The following is a 26,271-nucleotide window of genomic DNA, read 5'->3' on the forward strand; positions in this document are numbered from 1 at the left end:
GACAATTAATAATTAAATCAGTGATTCCCAAAAAGTGCACCTATGAACCGAAGGGCACCCTGAACCGAAGTTTTGCAACCACTGAATTAAATAATTAGATTAATAATTCGGGAACTAGTTTCTTCTGTGCATTTAAACAAACCCACATGTATGAGTTAGTTTTTACGTTCTGTTTGTTTGAATTAAAAGAAAGAGCACAATAGTTTCTACAACTTACGAGTATTATTAGAGGACAGGGGTATTATTATTATTATAACACTGTATTATTATTGCCACTTATGAGCCATTATTGTATTGTTATTATTATTATTATTACTGTATATGCACTGTTCTATAGGGATTCGAGTTATGTACAAATTAGACTTACGAATGTTCTCAGGAACGTATCTCGTTCATCACTCATGGACTGCCTGTATTCATCTTTACACTTCACACATGATCTTCATATGATAAAGCTTTAAATTTAAACCTTTGAATTAAAAGATTACAAAATTTAATAAAACTAAGTGATTTTTAAGTAATTCTGAATTTTCTTTTTGATATGAAAGTAAAATAAATAAAAAGTAAACAAACTCCATAATTTTAATTGTGGTGTTTAATGTTCAGATATTTCTAATGTTATTTTCTTTTTATTTTAGTCTCCTGGAACTCCTGATCTTGGCGCAAAAGCACCCACATTTGTGAAACAGGAAAGTGTGACTAATTGCATGGCCTGTGGCAGTCAGTTCAGCACATTTACTTTTAAAAGAAAACATCACTGTCATGCTTGTGGCATTGTAAGTTTGATGAAGATTCTCGATTCTCTAAGAGATTGTATTCTTATGTAATATTTTGCTGTTAAACTCTCCTCTTAGTCATTCTCTTCTGACTTCATTTATGTATTAGTCCCAGTGGTCTGTTACAGTCCAGTTTACTTAACTGCCATAAATCTGATCATTACTAGCCAGGACAGTTAATTCCATTTCCATACTGTGCTGTGTCTTTCAGTGTATGTGTATTTTCTAGGTAAAAGCTCTGCCACCTCAATGTTCCTTATAAGGAACATTGAGGTGGCAGAGCTTGAATGAATTCCTGAATAATAAATTCATTCAGGAATTCTGAATGACTTCCTTAGATGGAATTCTTGAATGAATTCCATCTAGGATATACTAGATGAGATTCATACCCAAGACTTTCCAACAGAATATATCTTCTCTACCAGCAACACTAAGTGAGTGCTTAGTAATTCCCATTATTACATTAATAAACATAAATGATAAGAGGATCACAGAAAAGTTTGTTCTGTCTGATTTTAGCACATTTTACCATAAGGATGTATATTCATCTTTACACTTCATACATGGTCATCATATGATAAAGATTTAAATTTAAAGCTAAATTTATCAATGGCACCACACAGGCTGTGTTTCTCACATGTTTGGCATCTGGTGGGTGCTTAACTATCTAACACTCAGGCAGGCACATTTTTACATATTTATCAACATATATAAGCACACCAGTTTCAAGATTTCTTGGTAGAATTCTTGTGTAAAACTGATATACTGCTTGGAAAGAAGTCAATGGACACCATAGTGTGAGGAACAAAAACTGACACAGCCATGGTCCAACCTAACCTAACCTTAATAAGATGTAGAACCTCCTTTCACTGCAATGACTGCAGCAATTCTATGGGACATACTTTCCACAAGTGTATGATAGCGATCAATGGGAATTTTGGACCATTCTTCCTGTAGGCATGTATTGAGGTCCTGAACCTTTCTGAAACAGACTTCCCTTGACCTCACCCGATGCACCAGTTCATCCCACAGGTGTTCAATAGGGTTGGGATCAGGGCTCTGTGGAGGCTACTCAAGTGTGGTGATGTTCATGTCCACAAACCATGCAGTTACAGCAGCAGCTTCAAAGAGATAATGGTCAGGTCTGTAGAAATGTCACAAAGTAGGAAGCATTCCATTGTTGAATGTTCAGATACCTCTCAAAGTTCAATATTTGTGGCACCACAAACAGAGGCCTGAGGCCAAACCAGGAAAAACAGGATCATTACATCATGCCTCTACCTCCAAATTTCATAATTGGAGTTATGCACTCTGGTAAGAGGTTCACCAGGCATCATGGTATCTATCTGCTCAGTAGAGGGTGTAACAAGATTCTTTGCTCCATAAGACAGCTTTCCAAGCTTCCATGTCTCACTGTACATGCTCTTTGCACCACTGAAGATGATGCTGCATGTTGGTTTGGGTAATGTGGGGCTTGCATATTGCAGTCCTACCATCGAAATCCATGTTGTGAGTCTCGGTTCTGAATGTTTTTGTGCAGATTCGTGTTCCAGTTGATGCCCAGAATGCTGCATTCAACAAGTCATCCAACAAATGGCAGGTAGCACTTGCAGGTAACTTACATCTCAGTACTTACATCCCTGTACCTACATCTCAGTATGGTATCACTGATTGTTGACCTGGGATGGCCTAATTTGTCAACAGTTTGCTGAACAGATAGGCCTGCAACATGGCATCTTATCACAATGTCTCTTTCAAACTCCATCAATTCCCTACTCGCAGCCATGTCACCCAGACACAGTTGCAGTGACTTGGGACCATCATATTCCTCTAATAGGCTACAAACACACAACTCATTACATGGCACAATGCACCCTGCCTGTGGGGGTGTCTATTGACTTCTTTCCAAGTAGTGTATATGAACTGTCATCATGGTATAGAACATATCTCAAAAATCATGTTTTTAATTTGAATTTATGTAATATTAGCAGTTTAAAATATTATGCATTACATAAATAGATTGGTTTTTGGGGCAATATGTATGATACAAGAGAATAATAACAGTACCTAAATTGTAGGCAAAATTTTATATGAGTATTCTGTTCTACAGTTTTAATCCCCTTAGGCATTAGATGTGTTATTATGTCCACTACAAACTCTACCACACTAAATTGTTGACAATACATGTAGAATATTCTTGATCTTATCAGTTTTATACTTTGAGAACAAGTGATGCTCTGTTTTTTATTATTTCAATGCTTATGTATGTATGAAATTAGTTTCTCACTTTTATCAGTAGGCAATAAAGAAAATCTTGTTCTTTGATAAAGAAGTGATTTTGGAATAATATCTATTCTGTTTACTCACTGAAGTACCATCATCATCATCAAATTCCTGATATGTACCCTCAAGGGGTGTACAGGATATGATAGTACTGAATGAAAAACTTACACCATTACTAACTTCCTAGCTACAATTTTCCTCCAAATCAATCTGTTACCTGTCAAGACTCAACATTGTCAGATCTTATATTGCTATCTTCTAAGGCACTTTTTACTATATCAATCCCGCTATATCTTGGTCTTCCTCTGAGTCTTTTCCTGCCAACCTCACTGAAGTAGTACTTTATATATATTAATGTATATTAATTTTTTCCCCACAGGGAAAATTATACAATTTGATAGCTGTTAATGATGAATGCTGAAAATTGTGCAACAAATTTGAAAATTAGTAAATTATTCATGTGTCTTCATAATTTTATAGTGAGATAGTAGTAGTCCACCATGATTAATCTCTGCTTAACATGTTTTATGTGACTGTATTTGGCTTTTGTGGTACCTTGATATTATGCAACAAATGAATGTTTATTCCATTCTGTTTTTCTTCTCCCTAAAGATGTAAATTGTGAACTCTGTAGCCTGTCGACCCATTGTCCTGCAAGGATTACAGCTAGATCTTCATTTGTTGATCAAAACATATCTCACATTGAAAGAAATCAGAGCAACCTGTCCTAATTTCTTTCAATGTTATTCTTTGAGATTCTTTCAATGGTTTGCAGTATAATTTACTCAGAACTCTTTACATTGACCAAATAAGGTCCCTTCCTTCCATCTCTACCTAAAATATAACTACATACTAACTGAAAAATGGTTAAAATTTTCAAATTTTTGAGTTACACTAACTTTGATGTCAAGAATAGGATGAAATCCAGAACGGGAGAAAAAAAAAAATAGTGATATGTGGTTATATGAGTGTGTTTGTTGGAGAAAGGAAAGAGGAACTAAGGCTCAGTGGCTAATGCTGTATTCCTAAAGAGGTCTGCTGATTTTACATCTTGCACAAATATTACTTCATTCTTTTTTAAACAATTATCATCATCATCAAATTCCTGACATTTACCCTCAAGGGGTGTACAGGATATGATAGTACTACATGAAAAATTTACATCATTACTAACTTCCTACCTACAATTTTCTGCCAAATCAATCTGTTACCTGTCAAAGCTAAAACATTGTCAGATCTTATATTTATATATCTATCTTCTAAGGCACTTTTTACCGTATCAATCCATCTATATCTTGGTCTTCCTCTGAGTCTTTTTCCTGCCAACCTGGCAGAGAACACTTGTTTGGCTAATCTTTCCTCGCCTGAGATTAGCTCTGCTAACGCATTCCTGGATGCTGACAATGTCAAGTTCTTTCCTAATATCCTCATTTTTAATATGATATTGCCATTGATGCCATCTGTTCACGCCTATAATCTTTCTCAGGACTCTCATATCTGCGGTCTCTAGTCTTTGGTCAAGTGTTTTACTTCTGACCCAGCTCTCAGATCCATAAGTTAAAATTGGTTTGAACACTGTCTTGTATACAGCTAATTTAGTGTTTTGACTAATTTCTCTCTTATTCTGTATAAATTTATTCAGTTGACTTCCTAACATACCAGCTTTGTTGATTCTGTTGTATATTTCCATATTTAATTTACCATCTTCACTAAAAATTGTGCCTAAGTACCTGAAATATTTTACTTGTTCTACAGGTTCTCCATTCACAATGCAGCTGATATTTTCAATGCTTCTGCCTATTTTCATTATCTTTATCTTGTTATTGCTGACCTTCATACCATATCTATCACAACAGTTATTCAATTTAGTCAGGGAATCTTGCAGACCTGTAGCGGATTTATTTAGAAGTATAACATCATCCGCATAAAGCAAGGAGCTGACATTATTATCTCCAATTTTGATATCAGGTTTAATACCACTTTCCTTCATAATGTGATCCATATAGGTAATGAATAACAGAGGTGATAATGTACATCCTTGTCTGACACCAAATTAACATTAAACCATCTCCCTGTACTTCCTTCAATTCTAACTGTTGACTTACGACTCAAATAAAGACTAAGTATTGCTTGATATAATGATCCACCAACACCATTCAAATGTAGCATTTTGAATAGCTTCCCTCTTGGCATCTTGTCATATGCTTTTTCCAGATCTACAAAACTTAAATACTTACTTTCCTCCATTTCTGAGCTTCTTCAACAACATCCAGAATATGTTGCCACCTTCTTGATATTTATTTTCTATTCTTACCAAGTCTTCCCATGAATTTTGTTTAGCTAGTTTTATACAGTGTTTAGCTTTCTTACATTTGTCTCTGTATTCTCTAAGAGCACAAGCTGACTTATTTGCCTGGAACTTTTGATATGCTTTCTTCTTTTCCTTCATTGCCTCTTTAACTTCCTGTGTCCACCATGGAGTTCTGATTTTTCTATCCTTGCAGACAACCTCATCACATGCCTCTCTGGCAGAATCAATTAATGTTTTATTCAGAGCTTGCCACTGAATCTCCAAGGTTTGATTCCTGTTCTCAAACTCTTTCATTTTTTCTTGAATAATGTTTGTATATTTTAGTCTACAGTTCACATCTGAGAGCTGCTCAACTTTTATTCGTTTTAAAACTTTCTTACATGTTCTTCTTTTTCAATATGAAATTCAATTTTATCCTGCTCAAGACTAAATAGTGATCCCTCCCAATTTGAAATCCTCTGTACGCTCTGGTGTCCTGCACCAGGGAGAAAACATCACTATCAACAATAATATAGTCAATGAGACTTTTCTTATATTATTATTATTATTTCCCAATACCTCATGGAGTCAAAGACTCATCTTATTCCTTGCCTCTTCTCTCCATGTGAATTTATGCACATTTTTATGTTGGAACATGGTGTTAGTAATAACCAGTCCATGTCCTGAGACTAGTTTCGATCTTTATTGAGGTCTCATCGGGGAGAGCCAGACCCAAAGGTGATACCAAGGGTGAAGTAATGCAGAAGGCATATTTCCATATACAAGTAGCCAAAAGGTCAGCATCATCTTCATCAAATTCCTGCAATGTACCCTCAAGGGGTGTACAGGATATGATAGTACTATATGAAGAATTTACATCATTACTAATTTCCTATCTACAATTTTTTTCCAAATCAGTCTGTTACCTGTCAAGACTCCAACATTATCGGATCGTATACTTCTATCTTCTAAGGAACTTTTTACCATATCAATCCACCTATATCTTGTCTTCCTCTGGTTTTTTTTACGTAAAATTTGGTAGAGAACACTTTTTTTGCTAATCTTTCCTCAGACATTCTGTTTAAGTGACCATACTACCTGAGATTAGTTCTGCTAACGCATTCATGGATGCCAACAATGTCAAGTTCTTTCTTAATATCCACGTTTTTAATATGATATTATCATTGATGCAATCTGTTCATGCCAGTAATCTTTCTCGGGACTCCTATATCCGCAATCCTTAGTCTTTGGTCAAGTGTCTTACTTCTGACCCAGCTCTCAGATCCATAAGTTAAAATTGGTTTGAACACTGTCTTGTATACAGCTAATTTAGTGTTTTGACTAATTTCTCTCTTATTCTGTATAAATTTATTCAGTTGACTTCCTAACATACCAGCTTTGTTGATTCTGTTGTCTGTTTCCATATTTAATTTACCATCTTCACTAAAAATTGTGCCTAAGTAGCTGAAATGTTTCACTTGTTCTATAGGTTCTTAAAGCAATTGAAAAGTTAGGGAAAGATTGGACACAATAAAATTAAGATTATCGAAAGGATTTTGAATATTTAAATTAACCTTCTGAAAAATATCCCGGAAAGCACATAACTCGTCATATAGTTCTGTTGCATTTACATCTTTATTATCACCGTCCTTCAAGAGAATCTCTAAATCATCACAATTTTTTGTAAATCTTCGTTATTAATTTGTAGTAATCTAAACAAGAAATTGAAATTATCATAATATGTTTTAGTTGTTCAAAACGTTCCATTAACAAACACATTGCAACATCTAGAAGTGTATAAAACACATTCACTCTAAATTTATCTTCTGGCGATTGCGGCGTTTCGTCATGATGCTCGTAGTCAAATTGTCGTATCGTCGTATTCCGTACCAGTTTTAAATTCTTGTTCTCCATCCACCTCTTCACTCAGCTCTTTTGCCGTTTTAGAACTGCTTTAAAATTTGTATCTGATCGATACTCTTGTAAGAATATTTTTAAGTTTTCGATAGATTGTAAAGCAAGTGTAATGTTCATATTTTTGTCTTGAAGCATTTTACTTGTGTTTATTTTACATCAATGGGGATATTCCATTTTCAATCATGCCAAGTTATAAGAGAGCAAATAAATTTGTAGTCCTTTATTTTAGCACATAATGTTTGTGCTTCATGCTGAGTTTTTTTATTAAAAATTTCATTACTTAAAATTTCAAAAAGTGCATCGTAAATTTCACCTAACTGATATCGTAGGGGGCGAACTGTATTAATTTTACTTTCCCATTGCGTTTTTGATGGCTGTTTCAATGTTAAATTTTTTATGAACTTTAAAAGGATTGCCCAATGTTTTTAAGAAAATGAAAAGAAATTGTATATTTCTTGAATAATTGCAAAGATACTAATTGTATCTGCATTCACTTTGGCTGCATCGTTAATGATTAAATTTAGAGTATGAGCAGCACATGGCACATAAAAAGCTCGAGGATTTTTGTTCAAAAGGAAATTTTGGAGCCCATATTTTTTTCCCTTTCATATTTGCCGCATTGTCATACCCTTGACCTCACATGTCTTTAATGGGGATGTTCCATTTTTCCAGTTGTTCCATTATTGTTGCACATAAACCACGTCCTGTGGAATCTGATATATCTACAAAACATAAAAAGTTTTTCCTGATCTTGACAATTCCATTGTCACAGGAAACAAAGCGAATAATAATAGTCATTTGTTCGGTTTTACTTGCATCAGGTGTGCAGTCTAAAATTATGGAATAATATTTAGATTTGCAAATTGATAATAAAATTGTATCCCTGATTGCGTTACTTAAAGTTTTCAATATTTCATTTTGACTGTCTTTACTCAAAGAGTGTACTATATTGTTTCGATGTAGGGCCCTTTCAACATGATTTTTCCATGATGGGATCAAACTTCGCAAACAGTTCGACTAATTTTAAAAAATTGCCGTTCTTCCTTTCATATGATTTTATCAGATGATCTGTGAAAAGCTAAATTTTGGCTACCAAGGAATTTTATAATTTCAATGAAGCATTCTAAATCACTCGTTCAATGTTTCTTTTCCATTTCATATATGCTTTGAGTCTGGCAATCAATAGTAGTTTTGATTATTAAATTTTTATCAAGTTCCTTCCATTTTAAGAAATTTTTCATGTGAGTTAAACTAGCCTGATGTCTATGCAAAGTTGTACTTACATTTCTCCAATCATTATAACCTTCTACAAGACTACTTGATTCAGTAGGTGCAAAAAGTTTGCAACAAAAGCAAAAAAAAAAAGAATTTAAAGTTTCGAAATAAATGAGCCATGTTCTTGGCACGAGCTCCCCATTTTCCATTTTTCTATTATAATTCATGTTGCCAAATTTACTACCATATGTATCTCTGGGATATATTATATTTTTCTTTTGAACAAGCCCCATTTCAATTAAAACAACCTGTATTTTTTCATCAATATTTCCCCATTCACCTGGATCTTCTAAATTTACAGAGACTAACAATGTGTTAGCTTCGTGGTCAACCACGAACTAAATCTTCTCCTAACTGTTTTTCACTTAAATCATGCGTCTTGTTATCTTGTTCAATAGTTGCAATAGTACTTTCATACAAACTGGATGATATGCACGGTTCTTCAACTCTGATTTCTGATGTATTGAGTTGGTTACAATCTGCATCAGAATATTTTAACAAATTTATTAAGCGCCCGAGTTTGTTTCTTAATAACTGCTTCTTTCGCAGCATGACGCTTACGATTTTGTGCACCGGATAACTTTTTTTAAATTTTTGATTGCATTTCTATTTTATACCCACAAGAAATTTTTACACAACACAACACAAAGACGAAATAATAGTCCGCACAGCGCTGCTGTCAGTAGCCTACTGAGATGCAAACCATATGACTGCCTAACTAGCAACAAATGTTTTGTACGAAAATTTGTTTCTGCACATAAAAACCGTTTACCATTTCACTTTAGATAGACTGCAGTAGACACAACATTCTGCAGGCAAGTTTGGCCTGCTCTCGCTGCAAATTTGTAAACAGCCGGCTGATCAAAGAGGCGGAAATATACAATTTTTTTTAAAATATTTATTCGGTGTATCCATCCTTATTTATTTTAATATTGATCATTCTAAGAATGTTTTGTTTTTATAATAACAATTTTGTTTCTTAAAAATGAACTTATGAACCATGCCCCCAGAGGCAGTGCCCCCTTCATAGTGATGCCCGCTTTTGCCAGCCCTGATCTTAACCATCACTTCTGAGATACTGCTTTTTCTATAATTTGCTACATCTGTCCTGGAACCTCCTTTTTGCATTGGAAACATTTTGAAATCTTTCTACTCCTTTTGGCATGTTCCAATTACTGAGATTTAAATTAAATAGCTTGGTCAGAGGAGCTGCCAATTCCCTTATAATACATAAGGGAATGATATACCCTTATGTATTATAAGGGAATGATATGATGGGATTAGATGGCTGATATACCATCTAATCCCATGACCATATTTTTATTTTCTGCAATATCCTGAGTGCTTCACTTCAATACCTCTATTCTTACATCAGTTGATATCATAAATGGCACTTCAGTATCTCTACCTCAATGGTATACTACATCCATGCAAAATGATCTCTCAGAAACTCAACTATTTCATCTGCTTCTGTCATCTCCTTACTATCAGCACTTGTCCCACCTCCTAGCTTCCGCTCATAATTAACCTTGGACTTCCATACTATAATGGTCACTCTTCTTGCCTATGCTGTATTCATGAACTTGCTGATCATCTTTCTCTTTATATACTCTCTATAACTTCTTTTGCAACTTCTGCTCAATTATGCTGCTCATCCATCTAACCCCCTGCCTGATTTTTTTTCCTGACTACAGGCATATAGTCTGATACTGCTTTCTTCAAACATCCCTTGGCCATCTCCAGTGTGTTTCTAATATCTCTCCCCCCTCCAAATTCTCATGACCTCAGTTTGTCATACTCGTAAGTTATCTGCATTGTAATTCCATATATATATACACACTCGAACATTAAATCCCCTTCACTATATGTTTTCTCAGGTAATTAGCTCTTAACAGCTGTATAAATTCCATTCCCTTCTGACCATCCTCCCTCCAGTCTTTGTCCCCATAGTTGTCCACATAATAATTATACAATTTGCACTTATTGTGCTAATTTGCTGATGCACACCATCCATATTCTCCCTTGTACTCCCCCCCCCACCAGACTATGGCAGTAACCACTATATATTTCTCTTTGTTTCAATTTCATATCATATAGCCTGATGTAAACTGTCCTCCTGATGTATTCCTCCTCTTTTTTTTGGCTTCGATTCTTCTGTCATCATTAGCAAAACCTTTATTTTACCTCTCTCTTAGAATACTACACCCTACATTTTAACCTTATAACTATATCATCCTCCAACAAATAAGTCTCACTGATGCCTATAACTTTGGGCTAAGTTGAACTAACCAATGCCAAAAATTCCTTCCTCTTATTCCAGATGTTTATATTAAAAATTCTGGTATCTCATCATCCCATAACCTTTTTCACACTTGTGTTGGTTATCTCACTTAAGTTCAGCCCCTACAGAGCTATATTCAACATCATGTGATCATTCTTCCACTCGCACACCTCTAGAATGCCTGCACCACACTCGTCTATATTCCCTGAATGCTCTAGTTGCCCCAACTCTGCACTTCTGAACTAAGTTTCTCAGACATCTGACTCCATTCAAATGTAAATTGTCAGCTTTATATAAGTCCTTTCAATCATCAAGTTATAGAGTTTATAGGAGAAAGTGTGTATAGGAAAAAGTTATATAGTTATATAACTTTCTCCTGCTCAATCTACTCACACTGACTCATTTTCATTCATGATCCTTTTTCTTAGCTTGCTTCTATCATATTGTGGCACACTGTTCACTTATTATTCACTCTTATTATTCATTTGTACCAGTAACTCTTATACCTTCTTACATGCCGCACATTGTACCTGCCAAAATAATAATGTTTTTTACTTTCCCTATCTGCATCCTAATAGACTCAGGAACATCTTTAATCTTTGTCCTGGGGAAACATGATTTCACCACATTCTCCTCTAGCCTTCCTCTTATCATGGAGTCTCTATACAAAACTTTCTTTACCCTCTCTCTTTTGGTCTTTCTCTTTCTTCGCTTTCATTTCTTGGCCATACCACTCGCCAGACTTTTTTCCAACCAGTGTAGTTCACATTTTGTCCTGTGGAAGACTTTGCATAAGCATGCTGTTGCTCTCTCATTATCATATAATCATTTGCTTTGTTTTCCACTATTACTTGTACTATTTGCACTCTCACTTGTTTCTGTCACTTTACTTACAACATCAACTTTGCTGACTTTGGCTTATATTTTCTTGCTTTCATCAAAGAGAGTGAAACTAACCATTTTCTCTCTCTTTTTACAAATCATTTCGTCCTATAAAATGAATACATCTTGCACATGCACATTAGTAATCATATTTTTATTAATCTGATTATTCTTACTAATCAGAGTACTTTTGGTTACTTTTGGCTTTTTGTGTATCTTCTGAATGATTTTTCTTAGTAAATGTTTTGCATTCTGTTTGTCATTTCAGGTAGCATGCACAAAGTGCCTCTCTCATAAGGTGCCTCTCATATATGATGGGAACAAAGTGGGACGGGTATGTGGCAAGTGTTACAATGTCCTTTCCAGGAGCCCTGGGGATAAAGTGGACTTGAGTGATGAAAATACAAAAAGCAGAGACAGTCCCATAAGGCGACATGGAATTTTAGATGTATGTGTAATAGAAATTAGAATTACTTTGTTAGTTTTTATATGTAATGGCAGCTCATTATTAAACAGCAGGCCACCAGAAATTCTGTTAAATACTTTGAAATACTAGCATTCTGAATTAGTGACATGTAATTAGCAACATGAAGTGTTTTTGTTATTTTTTCCCTTAGAACTATTTTGTTATTATCATTCAATACCCTATGTGGGAAAAAAGTGTCCAGACACCAGTGCTGTTTAGACAATACTGCATTTATTGCAAAATCAATAAGGAGTTGGCCCACCTTTGGTCACAATTACATTGTACACTCTCCTTGGCACAGTTTCAATGACATGCTGGTAAAGAGTCACAGGTATATTTTTCCATTTCTCCTGCAAAGCAGTGGTCACTTCAGACACAGAAGTTGGATATGTCATTCTAACCAAAATCCAACATTCAAGCTCATCCCAAAGGGTCTCTCTAGGATTGAGGTCAAGGCTTTGAGCTGGCCACTCCAAATTGTGTACACCCACATCCTCAAATCATGCTGAAATGAAGTGAGCTTTAATGGCGTGGCATGTTGTCTTTCTGAGACAAGAATGGCCTGTGTCTGTAAAACCGGTAAAGTGTAGGGCAGTGCAGCATTGTCTAGAATGTCCTGGTATTTCATGGCATTCATGTTTCCATCTATAACCACCAACAGTCCAAGTCCCTACCATGAGAAACTTCCCCAGACCATGACACTGACACCACCAACAAATTTAACAGTTGGGATGACGCATACTGTTTACCTGGCAATGATCATCAGATTTAAAAACAGAGTAGCGTGATTCATCACTCCGTACCACTCGTTTCCACTGGTCTACAGTCCATCAACAATGTTCTTTGCACCAAGCAAGTCACTTACTCACATTCAGTGGTTAAATTCTAAGTGAATAAGCTCTGGGACCCCTTAAAGTAAGGATCATAAATGTGAGGCTATTGCTAGATTGTCGCAACATTTTTTAAAAATTTTATTTATTTATTTATTCTGCTGGAATTAAAGCCATCAGGCCTTCTCTTCCACATTACCAGAAACATTAAATACAGATTCAGATACAAATACAAAATTACAAAGTAATATAATACTTCTAACATATTAAAAGATAATTCAGTTTAAGATAAGATAATTACATTTAAGATGGAGTGGTGAGAGCAAGAATGGTCAATGAGTTTAAGGAGTGGTATGATAGACTTTGTGTTTCTTAGGGGAGGGGGACCTCCCCTCGATGAGTCTTGACAGACTTTATGTTCTTAGGAAGGACCTCCCACGATGAGTCTTTTGACTCCATGGAAGCCTGAATAATAATAATAATAATAATATTAGATTATATGAGTGATGAAAAAACAGTAGGCCTATTCAGCTTTTTATGTAAATGCAGAAAAGAAAAAAATGGAAATACAATAATGATGTAATAAATAACTCAAATTCCTTAGTAAATTTCTAATTTAACTCATTTAGACTGTAGAAACATTGAACAATTATTGTCTTATTGATAATGATATTCTTAATTTGCTTTCTGAATTGCTTTTGTTGGCATTATTTAGATAGACCCTTCCCCTTTAATACATATTAGTCCATTCCACTCTGATGCTAAGTGAATACCCTGATGTGAAGAACTTGCACCTAGGGTCTGTACCTCTGCACATGTTATAAATCCCAAACCTCCATCCTTACAAAATAACCAATTGTGTTTACCTTTGAATTCTATCCATTGGTCGAGTGTCCAGCAAGTCGGCAAATCTTTCCTTTGTTCACCGTATCAATATTATCGCTTTGCAACTGATGGGAATCCTTGTGGATTCGTTACAGACTTCTCTTCAGAAGCTACACACAAACTGTCATTACAAACTCATTTAGTATTATCACTGTCATCTGAGCTATTTTTCCATTTAAAGAAGGTACCAATGTATTTATCCATAGTGGAAATAGTAGGCCTACATAAGCACAAAAATATTACACAATTTTCTTTGTGCTTCTCACAATCAGGAGCTCTGATAAACAACTGCTAATCTGCTGTTCTGTTGTTGTTGTTGCTGACAGTATTGCCAACCAGAAAAGACAAAATATCGCTACAAATCTGTCAAAATTCTGCTACAATAATGTTTGCTTGTCAATCGCTGCAAGATAACGCATTACAGGAAGCTTCAAACCTCCCCGTCCCTTTCATCATGTGTTTGTAATCAGGCAGCTGTTGATATTGACTTTATATACACATTCAAAACTGTAAACAATTGTTGAATAATAGCACAATAATGTAAGCATAATTACCATAAAGGGAGAAAAGTCACAAAACAGAAAATGTTCCAGGTTTGGGCCCAGTGCATAAAAAAGTTCTGGGGCTGGGCACTGGCTGAAATTAACCACTGCTCACATTTGTACAAATTATTAACAGCTTGTATGCAGCAGCTCAGCCATAGAAATGTAACTTGTGCAGTTCCTTATGAATGGTCTTTGTATACACACTCACTCCTGAAATTCCTTTGGGATGATTTATTATTATTCAGTGGCGGCCCCACTTAAAACTTAAAAGTGGGGGTGCTGCCTATACAAAATACTTTAAAAAAAATATTTTTTTCATAATCAGTAACCAATTTATTAATAAATAAATCTACAGATCTATTTATTAATAAATTGGTTACTAATTAGGAAAAATAATAATGATTTTTTAAAAATTTTTTTAAACTATAGGCAGCACCCCCACTTAAAACTTCACGGGCCGCCACTATTATTATTATTATTATTATTTGACACCTCCAAGGACTCATCGAGGCTGCTCTACAACTCTGTCTCCACCATTAAATCACCAACTGACCAACGTAAAAGTCATTAACAGCTTGTATGCAGCAGCTCAGCCATGGAAATTTAACTTGTGCAGTTCCTTATGAATGGTCTTTATACACTCACTCACTCCTGAAATTCCTTGGTGATGATTTATTATTATTATTTGACACCTCCAAGGAGTCCAAGGACTCATCGAGGGATACAACTCCGTCTCCACCATTCAATCACCAACTGACCACAACTACACAAACAGCATCTACCACCGACCACCACTGGTATTTCCACAGACAATCACAAACATCCATCCCACAGTGGGATTCGAACCTGCAGCCTTTTGGCTGGAGAGCAGATACGCTATCCACTCGACCAGCCAGGGCAGCAGAGGAATAACGGCACTCACGGATGACATGTTTAAGAGCTCTCTTATCCCTTTCTGTCAATTTATGTGGCCTTCCTGAACATTTCTTGGTAGTCGTAAGTCCCTCATGTTTCCATTTACTAATAACCTCTTGAACAGTTGACCATGGGTGTTGCAGTTTTTCTGCAATTGCATGCACAGACAAGTTGCTGATATGGCACCCTATAATACCACCTCGTTGGAAGTCAATAAACTCCATACGCATGGACATATCTAATTGGTAGATGATATACAGTACTGTACAAATCTGAAGAGCTCACCCACAGTAATAAAGGAATTCTGCACACATGATCAATTGTGTTCCATTTTTGTTGCGGAATTGGGTGTCCAGGCATTTTTTATACATAGGGTATTTATGCAGTAGTACTCCTAAAACACTATGGATCACTCTCACATTGTCAAAGGATCTCTTCTGGTGAATGAGTAAATTTAATTTGTACAGAATCAGCTTGACAACAATTTACAAGCATATACATGAACAGAATAAATTACATTTATTAATTAAAAAAATAAATGGAACATAGTTTGCATTATTGAGGATCTACATTTCCCCACTGAGAAGATGTGAGCAAGTTTCTTTTTTTATTAGGGAGCATGTATGAGTTAGTGTCTTTTACAAAGGTGACAGAACTTTAGAATCTGACAATATATCAGAAAAATTATTGCACTTATCTATAGATGAGTTCAATAATATTCCTCATATATTTTCTGGAAAAGATGCACACTTTCCCATGGCAATGAATGGAAATCTCAAATGGTGCTCACATTTGAGACATACTAAGTGTGTGACTAAAACTTTCATAAGTCTTACCATCTATTGACAGGCCATCTTTTTTTTTTTCATGCATTTCAACTTTTATTATTATATGTACATTTCCATGGATTCTGAAGACTTATTATTCACACAATACCCATCATACTTCCCTTGAACTTACAACTACTTCTGACAGTGTGGAATGATCCAATCCACTCACTCACTTACTCACTCACTCATTCACTACTCTCTCCAAGTGAAAAATTTAGTTCACTTGCCCTTACTAACTGATGTTCTTACATAGCTTCATGCAGAAGTGACCCACCCCTTGTCCTGTCTCTTCCATGCTTTATGTTGGAAGCTTAATGGAATGTATACAGCACTCGGAAAGGATTAAAAACGATTTTAATACTTCCAATATTTCGTCTCAGTCACTGAAACATCTTCAGGGATTACAAAAAGCTAATGTAACATACACTCAAATACAACATACTACTAAGCTAACCACATGGGTGACTCTAAAGTCCTGTCTAGGTGGTGTGTCCTCTATGGGCGATTGTAGGTAGCCTAGAATTTAAGGTGGGATCTCTGATGATTAATGTTTCCCAAATTTTTGAAAGTTTAACAACCGTGTTTATTTAGATTTGGTTGATTTCTGAGTGCTGTTGCAGATTCTAAAAATAGTCTTTCGTTTTTGAATTTACTGTGGTGGAGCATGGTTTTTTCCAGGAGATCCTGCGGGTTATATCCAAAACATGGTCTTCCAGGCCAGATGGATCCCTTCCATGCACTAAAATATTTCTTTTACATCAGTCTTAGAAACATAAATTACTAAAGGGGTTTTATATCATACCCCCCCCCCCTATTTTCTACATAGTAACCAATTTTTGTCACTCTTCAATATAAAGAGTATTCCACTAACCTGGTCCCTCACTCCTTGATCCTCTCCACCATTTCTTTGACCCCAAGATACTCAGGAAACGAAATATGTGCACAGTAGTTCAGGTGTGCCGCATTAAATCCTTATTAAGGAAGATATTAATTAACCTCCTTATGTTTACTTGTTAGTGTATTCATTAACGTCCAAGTGATTCTTTGGGCTAATTTACCCACTTATACAGTATGCCCTCTAAACTTCAACTCCTTGTCCACCATCACCCTAAATCCCATAGCTTCATCACTTTCCTGCAATCCAATTCCACGAACCTTACACTTTGCCACATTCAACTGGCATCCCTAATGCTTCTTTCACCTCATATATGTTCAACAGCAGTTTCTTTTTTCGCTCTATCATTTAGCTCCTACTTAATGATGCTACTTGTTCATTTAATTCCTGCCTGATTTATTCTTCTGATCCTAACATGTAGTCTGATACTGCTTCCTTTAAACATTCCTTGACCATTTTCCATCTGCAGCTAACAGCCTTCCAAATAAAAATTAATGCAGTGGGACACTGTTGTTAGGAGACTATTTGTATAAAATTTTCACCCAAGTATCAGTATAAATTCAAAAATTAAACCAGGCACATGTACCATAACTAAGAATCAACAATAAGAATATGGCAATCGCATGTGAATAAAGTAGAGTAGCATGGTCCAAACTTTTTTGTAAGTCTTAATGATTTTTATGCACATTTAAAAAAATAATTTTATTGTATTTTTTTTTAAATTTAAACGTGTGCTTCTATTTCAGTTTGTTGAAACAGCCTTCCCTTGCAGATACTTATTCCATATCACTGCTTCCAGCTGCCTTCTAAGTTTGTCATAATCACCCATTCTGTAGTTCCACTACACATAACCTTACTTAAATGAAAATTCCATAATTGGCTCTCAAATCATGACTATGACGACATAATCAGTCTCCTCAATCAGAGGCAGTGTGGCTACCTTGTTATGGACAGATCTCTGATGCTATCACTGGAGCCATCATTCACTCTCTCAAACTCCCTAAACCCTCCATCAAGTATATTACTTACCTGCATAAATTCTATTTTCTTCTCTCCATAAGACCTTTCCTCTTTCCAGTCTATTCCCCATAGTTGAATTCTCCCATAATAATTACTTTGACATTGCGCTGATTGCAAATGCATACAATCAATATTTTTCTTTACTTTACCCTGGACTATAGTAGCAACCAACTACAGGTGTCCCTTGATTCTTCTTCTTTCACTACACATTATTCCTGCTTCCTATGCAGGGTCCACGTGTTACTTAGATGCGACTTCTTTGTTAGTACCACTCTCAACCGACCTGTCACCTAGTCTGCCGTGGGGGGGGGGATATATTCTTGACTGTAGAAGCGTATGTTCAGAGGTTTGCCTGCTTGCGGGATGAAAAACGCCAGATAAACTGGTAGAAAAAAACTCTACTGCCTGCGTCAAAGACCAGCTAACTTGGCTATGCCTGAGGAAGATCCTCAAGTTCCCCATGTCTTTGATGGGAATCGAACCTGGGACACTCCTTCCCCAGGCATATGGTTGCGAAACGCAAAGCCACTAGACTAACTGCGAGCTGTCCCTTGATTAATGTGATTAATTAATCCCTCGATGTTACTGCGTATATCAAAATCGCATTAATCAAACATAATAATCAATGGTAAAAATTTCAATTTGTCCATGATCGATTACTATATTAACAATTCTTTTTATATGGTACTCTTTTAGGAAAGATAAAAAATGAATGCAAAGTAAATGTTAATAAATGCTTGTACCTACATTAGTTACTGCAAATTTTTATCAAATAAAGTTATGAAGAGTCGTTTGAACAGTTTTAGTTTTTTTCTTATTAACATAAATTACAATTTATGTTAATAAGATACGATTCTTCTCTATGATAACAAGCAAAATGACTATCTAGACCTCAGCAAACAAGTATTCTTCGATTAACATCTGGATCCATATCCATTACTTGCTGCTTAAGCAGTTCTAAACTGAAATAGTTCTTTGATTGTTATCTCCTTTGGAACCTCATTTTCACATTCCATTTGTTCATTGTCTTCATATGCGTGCTATTATTCAATTTCAAGACGATCGTTGTCACTGAAATCTTTTGAATTTGAATCCAATAATTCTTTAACATCTTCTGCATCAACAGTCAAAACCAAAGTCTTCACCAATTGCAACGATTTCTTCAACCATGTTCACAGGATTTTGAAAACCACCTAAGTCATTAGCGCATTCTGGCAAAAGGTTTTTCCATACAGCTCTCATGCAGCTAGAAGACACTTGCTCCCGCTAGTCATGTTTTCAATTGTGCGTTCAATATTAAAATTTTTCCAAAATTCTTGGAGCGTAATTGCATTTTCTCCGTTGTTTTTCTACTGCCTTTGAGAATGTCTTTTTAAGAAAATAGGCTTAGAAAGTTGCAATGATGCCCATGTCCATGGGTTGTAGCAATGATGTATTTGGTGGAAAAAATAAAACTTTCACATTCTCACGCAGATGATTAAGAGAATTTGGATGACCAGTTGTGTTATCATCAACATCACCATTCTCACGTCTTTCTTTCTCTCGGCCAGCAAACACTCCTCGAGGCTTGCATGTTTTTGCTTAGTAAATTTAAAGGCGCATTAATTAAAACTTTTGTCACATATATCAAGGGATTGTCGCAATTAATTTCGCTGCGTTAAGCAAACCGTATTAAGCAAGGGATACCTGTATATATATATCACCTTGCAGCAGATAGATGCACTGTCTCCTATATTGCTTTCTGTTTTAAGTCCTACTCTTCTGGGTTAATTCTTCTGCAGTACTTCCCTATCTGCCCAGAAAATACTATATCCCTTACATTCTATCCCCTTATTATTCTTTGTTAACCAAGTATATTATATTTTCTGTTTAAATATTCTGGAATGTTTTCCTCCCCCTCTATATAATTCAATACAACGGATGTTCATGAAATAAATAAAACTGTATATCTGTTTACAATTAAGCATTATCCTCTATCTCATTAAGCAATATTCTCTTCATAGATGAGAAGATTTTCATCATTGAAGAGTCATTTAATGATTGGATATATGCCCTGCATGGTCATACAATGCATGCCATAGCACTCAGGATTCAGAGAGGTCATCACCCTATGTCAATGATGATTTGGTAAGGAGCGGGGGGGACATCGGGAGGTATCCAAGTTGCATTTCTGTGAGAAGGGAGTCAAAACCTTCTGTCAAAGTGTATCAAGATACCATGCTGGAACTTGTGGTGTGGTCCCTGAACAACACTTCGTTTCACAGTAAGCAGTGGACCTTTCAACAGGACTCAGCTGCTGTGGTCGGAGCTTGAGAGAGTACCTGCAAGAAATTAATCACCAGCCTGAAGGTGAATTTTTGAGTGAGCAGTGGCAGCATTTCTGTTGAATGTTGTGCATACCACCATCAATATGTGGCCTCACAAACTTCGTGTGTGCATGCATGAAGGAAAAAACGGGACATTTTGAACACTGAGTGCTGCTATATGCATGTTATACATGTGGTTTGTATGTGCTGAAAGCTGCAAATGATTTACTGATAGATTAACACTTTGAGTCCTAGACTTACTGGGACTTAAAGAACTCTGTGTCCTGACCATTTTTAGCTCTATTTAAAAAATTGCTGTGCAGTATTACTATGGAATATCCAAAGAATTATTTTTTGTTTTTTAGTTAGCATCTTTGACAGTAATATTGATTAGATGTTACATAAATAATGAAAATTATAAATAAAATTTATGTGTGTTATTTATTATGATGAAAATATCATCTTACATAGGGGTGTACATCACTATAATTATCCACTATTGACCACAAAAGTCAAGTGGTAAATTATTGAATTAGGCCATTCAGTTTTTGAAACGCCACGACCTTGTGGGCGATTGCAAACACAACTCGCTGGACGGCCTCGAATTCGGTTACCTCTTGTTTGAAGTTCTGTGTCGTCTTGACTTGGAGCTCACATTTGTGGGGAGATCTGCTTCTTGTTGTTCTGAATCACTGTCCCGATCATCTAATTCAAATCCTTTGTTATCGAGTATTTCCTTGAGCATTTGTTCTAATTTGTGTCAAGAATCGCTTTACACCGTTGCTTTGGGCACCACTGGATCCTGGTCTGTCCATGGTGACAGATAAATTCAAACTGATCTCTCAGGTCACAAGAAGAGAGTCGTGAATCCCTTATATTGTTTAGATTGGATCAGCCAGAGTTATGACGCAGCAATGTAATATAAACATGAACACGTGCGATCGTACATGATGCAGCCGATGGGCAGGTGTTAAGATATACTAATATAAATTCCCTTTTTTAATGATAAAAGTCAACCATCCTCATGGGTAATGAAGCTGAAGGTTCAAATTTAACTACAGTATAGTCTGATAATGAATTTCAAGCATATGTTATTATTTTTGGAATTTTTAATTTAGCGATGTAAATATACTTCGATGGGATTCTGGGTTCATGCACAATCAATGTATATTTACATCGATAGGACTCAAAGTATTAAAGGTTTATTCACTGCTATAACAGTATTTATGGCTCGACTAAGTATATAGTAATCTACCATTTAACTGACTTCAAAACAATGATCATTCATTTAATCAACCCTTGTGTATCAACTGACTTCTAGTACAGCATGTAATTGTACCTTCACTTATCAGGAGAACCAAGTGCCCAATGTGGTAAGATAAATATTAACTTTCTCTGTATATGTATATATGCAGACTACTAAAGAAATGCTACCTAAAAAATGCATTTTCAATTCAGTGTCCTGTCTCATCTTCCTTTTTGTGTTAGGCTCATTGGCCTGTCATGGCCAAGCTTCTTAGAAACCTGTTATTATGAATGTCAAGGAGGTTAATCCTATCTGCACATTTGCTATAGTTGTAAATTGCATGTGTTCTTCTGGCTGGTTTACCTGTTTTATGGGATGAAAAACCCACTATTCCAGGATTAAAAGCCCTGCCACTTCTGCATGATGCTGGCTAACTCAACTCCAGTTGCAAAGCCCTGATAAAGGTTCTTTATGCCCTAGACTGAATTTGAACCCAAGTCTTTCCAGCCAAAGAGCGTCATCTGTTCCAACTGAGCTACAGAGGCTTCTCTCAATTGAATCTTTACATATAAAATTTTATTTAGATTAAGGGTGTTTTTTTTTTTTTTTGCTAAATAGCAGATATTTTATAATTTCAAGATCTGTTTGTAATGAAAAAAATGTATAAAGATAAAAATAAAAATTGTATTTCAAAAATGACCATGTCATGGCTGAGGACTAATTTATATTGCCAAAAATTAATCACAAATGAAATGCTTAACAGGGTTTTATATATACATTTATTATACATAGAGTAAGATAATTGTTCTATTTTATCAGGTACAACCAACAGACCCAGCTGTGGTCAATGGGTACTTACAATTAAAAGCTCGTAGTAGATTTTGGGTTCGGCGCTGGTTCGCTCTTCATGATGACTTTGTTTTATATTCTTTTAATTCTGATGGGGTAAGTAAAATATCCATGAAAGCATTTTATTTAGATAATTAAGTTTCTTCAGGTTTTATGTGTGAATGCATGGCGCATACATTCAGATTTGCACACCTGTACAGTTTATTGCTGTGTGATCCGCTTTAGCCCTTTCCACTTAATTATATAAATTTGAATATATAAAGGTTGAAATATGAATCCATTGACAAGCAAAAGAGCTAATTCTTCAACTGAGAATTAAAGCTATATTTTAAGGCAGGATAATAAATGTTCATAACTATCTTATACTAAGTAGTAATCAAGTAGGATGGGTTGACATTATTATAATTTATGTACTGATTGGTAGTTCACTTGTGAAAATTATAACTTTCAGATATAGTTAATCTGTTCTATATATTCTGGGTTTCTGCTGGTCTCTGGAGAACTAACATTTCAAAACAATGATCCTTTGGCATCATCATTTTGATCCACAGGATTCTATGGAATGAAAAGTTGCTTCTCTGTAACAACTTTTCATTCCATTCCAAAGGATTCTGTGGCTAGTGCTGTTGATTTCACATTCTGCAAGGCCAGACCTATGATGTGTAATCAGTTGAATATAAGACATTCTGAAATACTTTTGAAACAGATTTACCCATTTGTCCAAAATGGGCCACAACAACAGAGGAATTTTATATTTAGAAGATGGTGAAAGTAAGTTGATTTGGTATAGATTTGTATGTGTCTAAAAGTGGAAATTTTTTTGACACAAAACACATGTTCAGAAGTACCCTCAATATACAAGGGATAGGAATTCTATGGATGTTCATTCCTTCTTGCCGAATTCGGAGAGAAATGGTTAAAAGAGAGAAATTTTATCTGATAGAAATCTGGGATGAACAGGACACATGTACACACAAGCATGGGTCTTGTGTCCTTAAGAAATTTCTACATCCTGTATATTCTTTGAGGATTCTGAAGTCTTTCTGTGTAAATTCATAACTAATTTTAATTAATAAAAAAGAACATAAGTTTAATTAACATTCTTAATAGGCCATAATTAAAATAATCTTTCCTAAGAGATTATAATGCAAAGGTTTTCTGCTCTTCAGGGAGCCTGCATAGTTCAATTTGTAATGACACTCTTGGGTTCAAAAGGCCTCAATGTGAATCTTGTCTAGGATACAAAAATCTTTGAGGACTTTTCACAGTTGAAGGTGACATAGCCAGTATCATGCAGAGGTGACAGTCATTCCTCCTTGAAACTTGGGTTTGCCATCTTGCAAAACAGCTGTAGCCAGAGAATGTCCATTTGACAGAAATTAGTTGCTATGGATGTAATTCTTAACAACCCAATTGCCTACTCTTCCCAAATAGTATCTACTCATATCCTGAAATAAATATGCATAGAACCTCATTATATCCATAATATCTGAAGGTTTTTTCTAATACATATCATGTTGCATATTACATTTTTGCATTTTATGATTTCTATCAAACAAATATATTATATAATGTACAATGCTTCGAAAGAAGTCAACAGACACCATAGTGTGAGAAACAGACATCCATGGTGCCAACCTTAAGATGTAGGACTTCCTTTCGCTGCAATCCCATAGGGCATACTTTCCACAAGCATATAATAGTGATCAATGAGAATTTTGGACCATTCTTCTTGTAGGCACGTATTGAGGTCCTGGACTGTTGTGGGGTGGACATCCCTTGACCTCACCTAACACTCTAGTTCATCCCACAGATGTTCAATAGAGTTTAGATCAGGGTTCTGCGAAGGCCACTCAAGTGTGGTGACATTCGTGTCCACAACCAACAGCAGTCTTATGATATGGTGCATTGTCTTGCTGAAGGAGACAATGGTCTGTTCCATAGAAACCCACAAAGCATTGCATTGTCCATAACGTCCAATACCTCTCAGAGTTCAGTGTTTGTGGCACCACAAACAGAGGTCAATGTTCAGATACCTCTCGAAGTTCAGTATTCGTGGCACCACAAACAGAGGTCTGAAGCCAAACTAGGAAACATAGGACCATACCATCACACCACCACCACTTCCAAATTTCATAGTTGGAGTTTTGCACTCTGGTAAGAGATGTTCACCGGGCATCCATCATCACACCCAATTTGTTGCTTTATATAACAGCTTTCCAAGCTTCCAAGTCCCATTGTACATGCTCTTTGTACCACTGAAGACAATGCTGCATGTTAGTTTGGGTAATGTGGGACTCATATTGTGGTCCTACAATGGAAACTCATGTTGTGAGCCTCAGTCCTGAATGTTTTTGTGAAGATTCATGTTCCAGTCAATGCCTGGAACTCTGCATTCAACATCCTTGCACTTCCCTCTCAGTATGGTATCACTGATTGTTGACCTGGTACAGCCCCATTTGTCAACAATTTGTTGAACAGATAGGCCTTCAACATGGCATCCTATCACAATCCCCTTCTTTCAAACCCCATCATTTCTCTTCTCATAGTCATTTCACTCAGACATAGTTGCACTGACTTAGAAGCATCATAATTCCTCAATTTATACCAGCTACAAACACATGACTCATTACATGGCATGATGCACCTTGTTCATGGGGGGAGTTATCTGTTGACTTCTTTCCAAACAGAGCACATAAGAATGATAGGATATAATTTTTAACAATGATATGTAACTGTTTGTAAAATATTGAGTCAAGATCATTCTTTCTCTCTAAAGGATAACATGGCAATGACATCAATGCCAGTTCCTGGATATACTGTAGCACTTCCAGAAAAAGGTGATAACACTGATGGTCGAGAGAATGTTTTCAAATTATTTCACAAGAAAAAAGTGTATTACTTCCAAACCACAGACAGTACAGAACTACAAAGGTATTATAAATGTAATTTTTAAGTAACTGAAGTCTCAGGTGCTCAAATTTATTAATTTCTTATCAACCTTAATTCAAATGTAACTGTGCTGTGAGTTTTATATGTGCCTCTCAGAAGCCAAACTGACCATACTCTATGAAATAAAAACTAGAGAAAATGATGTATAAACATTGCTCTCTAAAATTTAGCTTGAAATATATGAACAAATATTAAGTATTTGTTTTAGTAACGACACTGAGGACTCTTCACAGTAAATTATTAAAAATGTTGGTTATTCATTTGGTTTCTGAAAAGTTAAGCACTAATCATGTGCTAGTGTACTAAAGTTGAGAAACTTACAGAAAGTGAAGTTGATGAGTTTGGCTTATGAGGCTCATATATTAATATAGATTTATAAAAATCTGAAGGCTGATAGAGTCAACTTTCACTATAGCAATTTCTTTTAACAGAGAATTGATGCTATGAAGATTTATCTTTGACTTTTCACTGTAGTAATGAATTCATTATAGTAGTGCTTGCTATGGTGAGAGCTGACTTTATTTATAGCAGTTAGCACTACTATGATATGCCATAGTATATGCAGTAATCCTTAATTATTCAACCACAATCAAAAGCAGTTTGCTGGTTGGACACTTGAAGGGTCAGATAATAGAGGATAGTTACTGTACCAGAAGAATGGCACTGTGCCAGAAGTGGGTTAACACACTAACCCAATTTAGGGAGTTGGTTAATTGAGAGCTCACTACGTACTTTATACTGTGTTAGGTTTTTCAACATGCACTTTTACATGCTGTGCTCCTGTTGTTAAACTAGATATTTATTAAAATACATTTATATGCCTTCACT

At 35.7% G+C, this 26,271-nt stretch overlaps 1 protein-coding gene across 3 annotated transcripts in view; it reads left to right on the top strand.

Moving 5' to 3' along the window:
- The window catches only part of LOC150101904 (FYVE, RhoGEF and PH domain-containing protein 2-like), a 310,945-nt gene that overhangs the window by 265,407 nt on the left and 19,267 nt on the right, over nt 1-26,271 (top strand). For all 3 annotated transcript variants that reach the window (XM_090400010.1, XM_090400009.1, XM_090400011.1), the window contains 4 exons: nt 639-776; nt 11,973-12,152; nt 22,462-22,587; nt 25,271-25,425. In XM_090400010.1, the coding sequence (XP_090256136.1) occupies nt 639-776; nt 11,973-12,152; nt 22,462-22,587; nt 25,271-25,425 (599 nt within the window). The remainder of the gene's footprint in view (nt 1-638; nt 777-11,972; nt 12,153-22,461; nt 22,588-25,270; nt 25,426-26,271) is intronic.

This window comes from Typopeltis vanoorti, chromosome 11 (assembly GCF_054136105.1).
Source record: "Typopeltis vanoorti isolate ZY-2024b chromosome 11, IOZ_Tvanoo_1.0, whole genome shotgun sequence".
Classification (NCBI taxonomy): domain Eukaryota; kingdom Metazoa; phylum Arthropoda; class Arachnida; order Uropygi; family Thelyphonidae; genus Typopeltis; species Typopeltis vanoorti.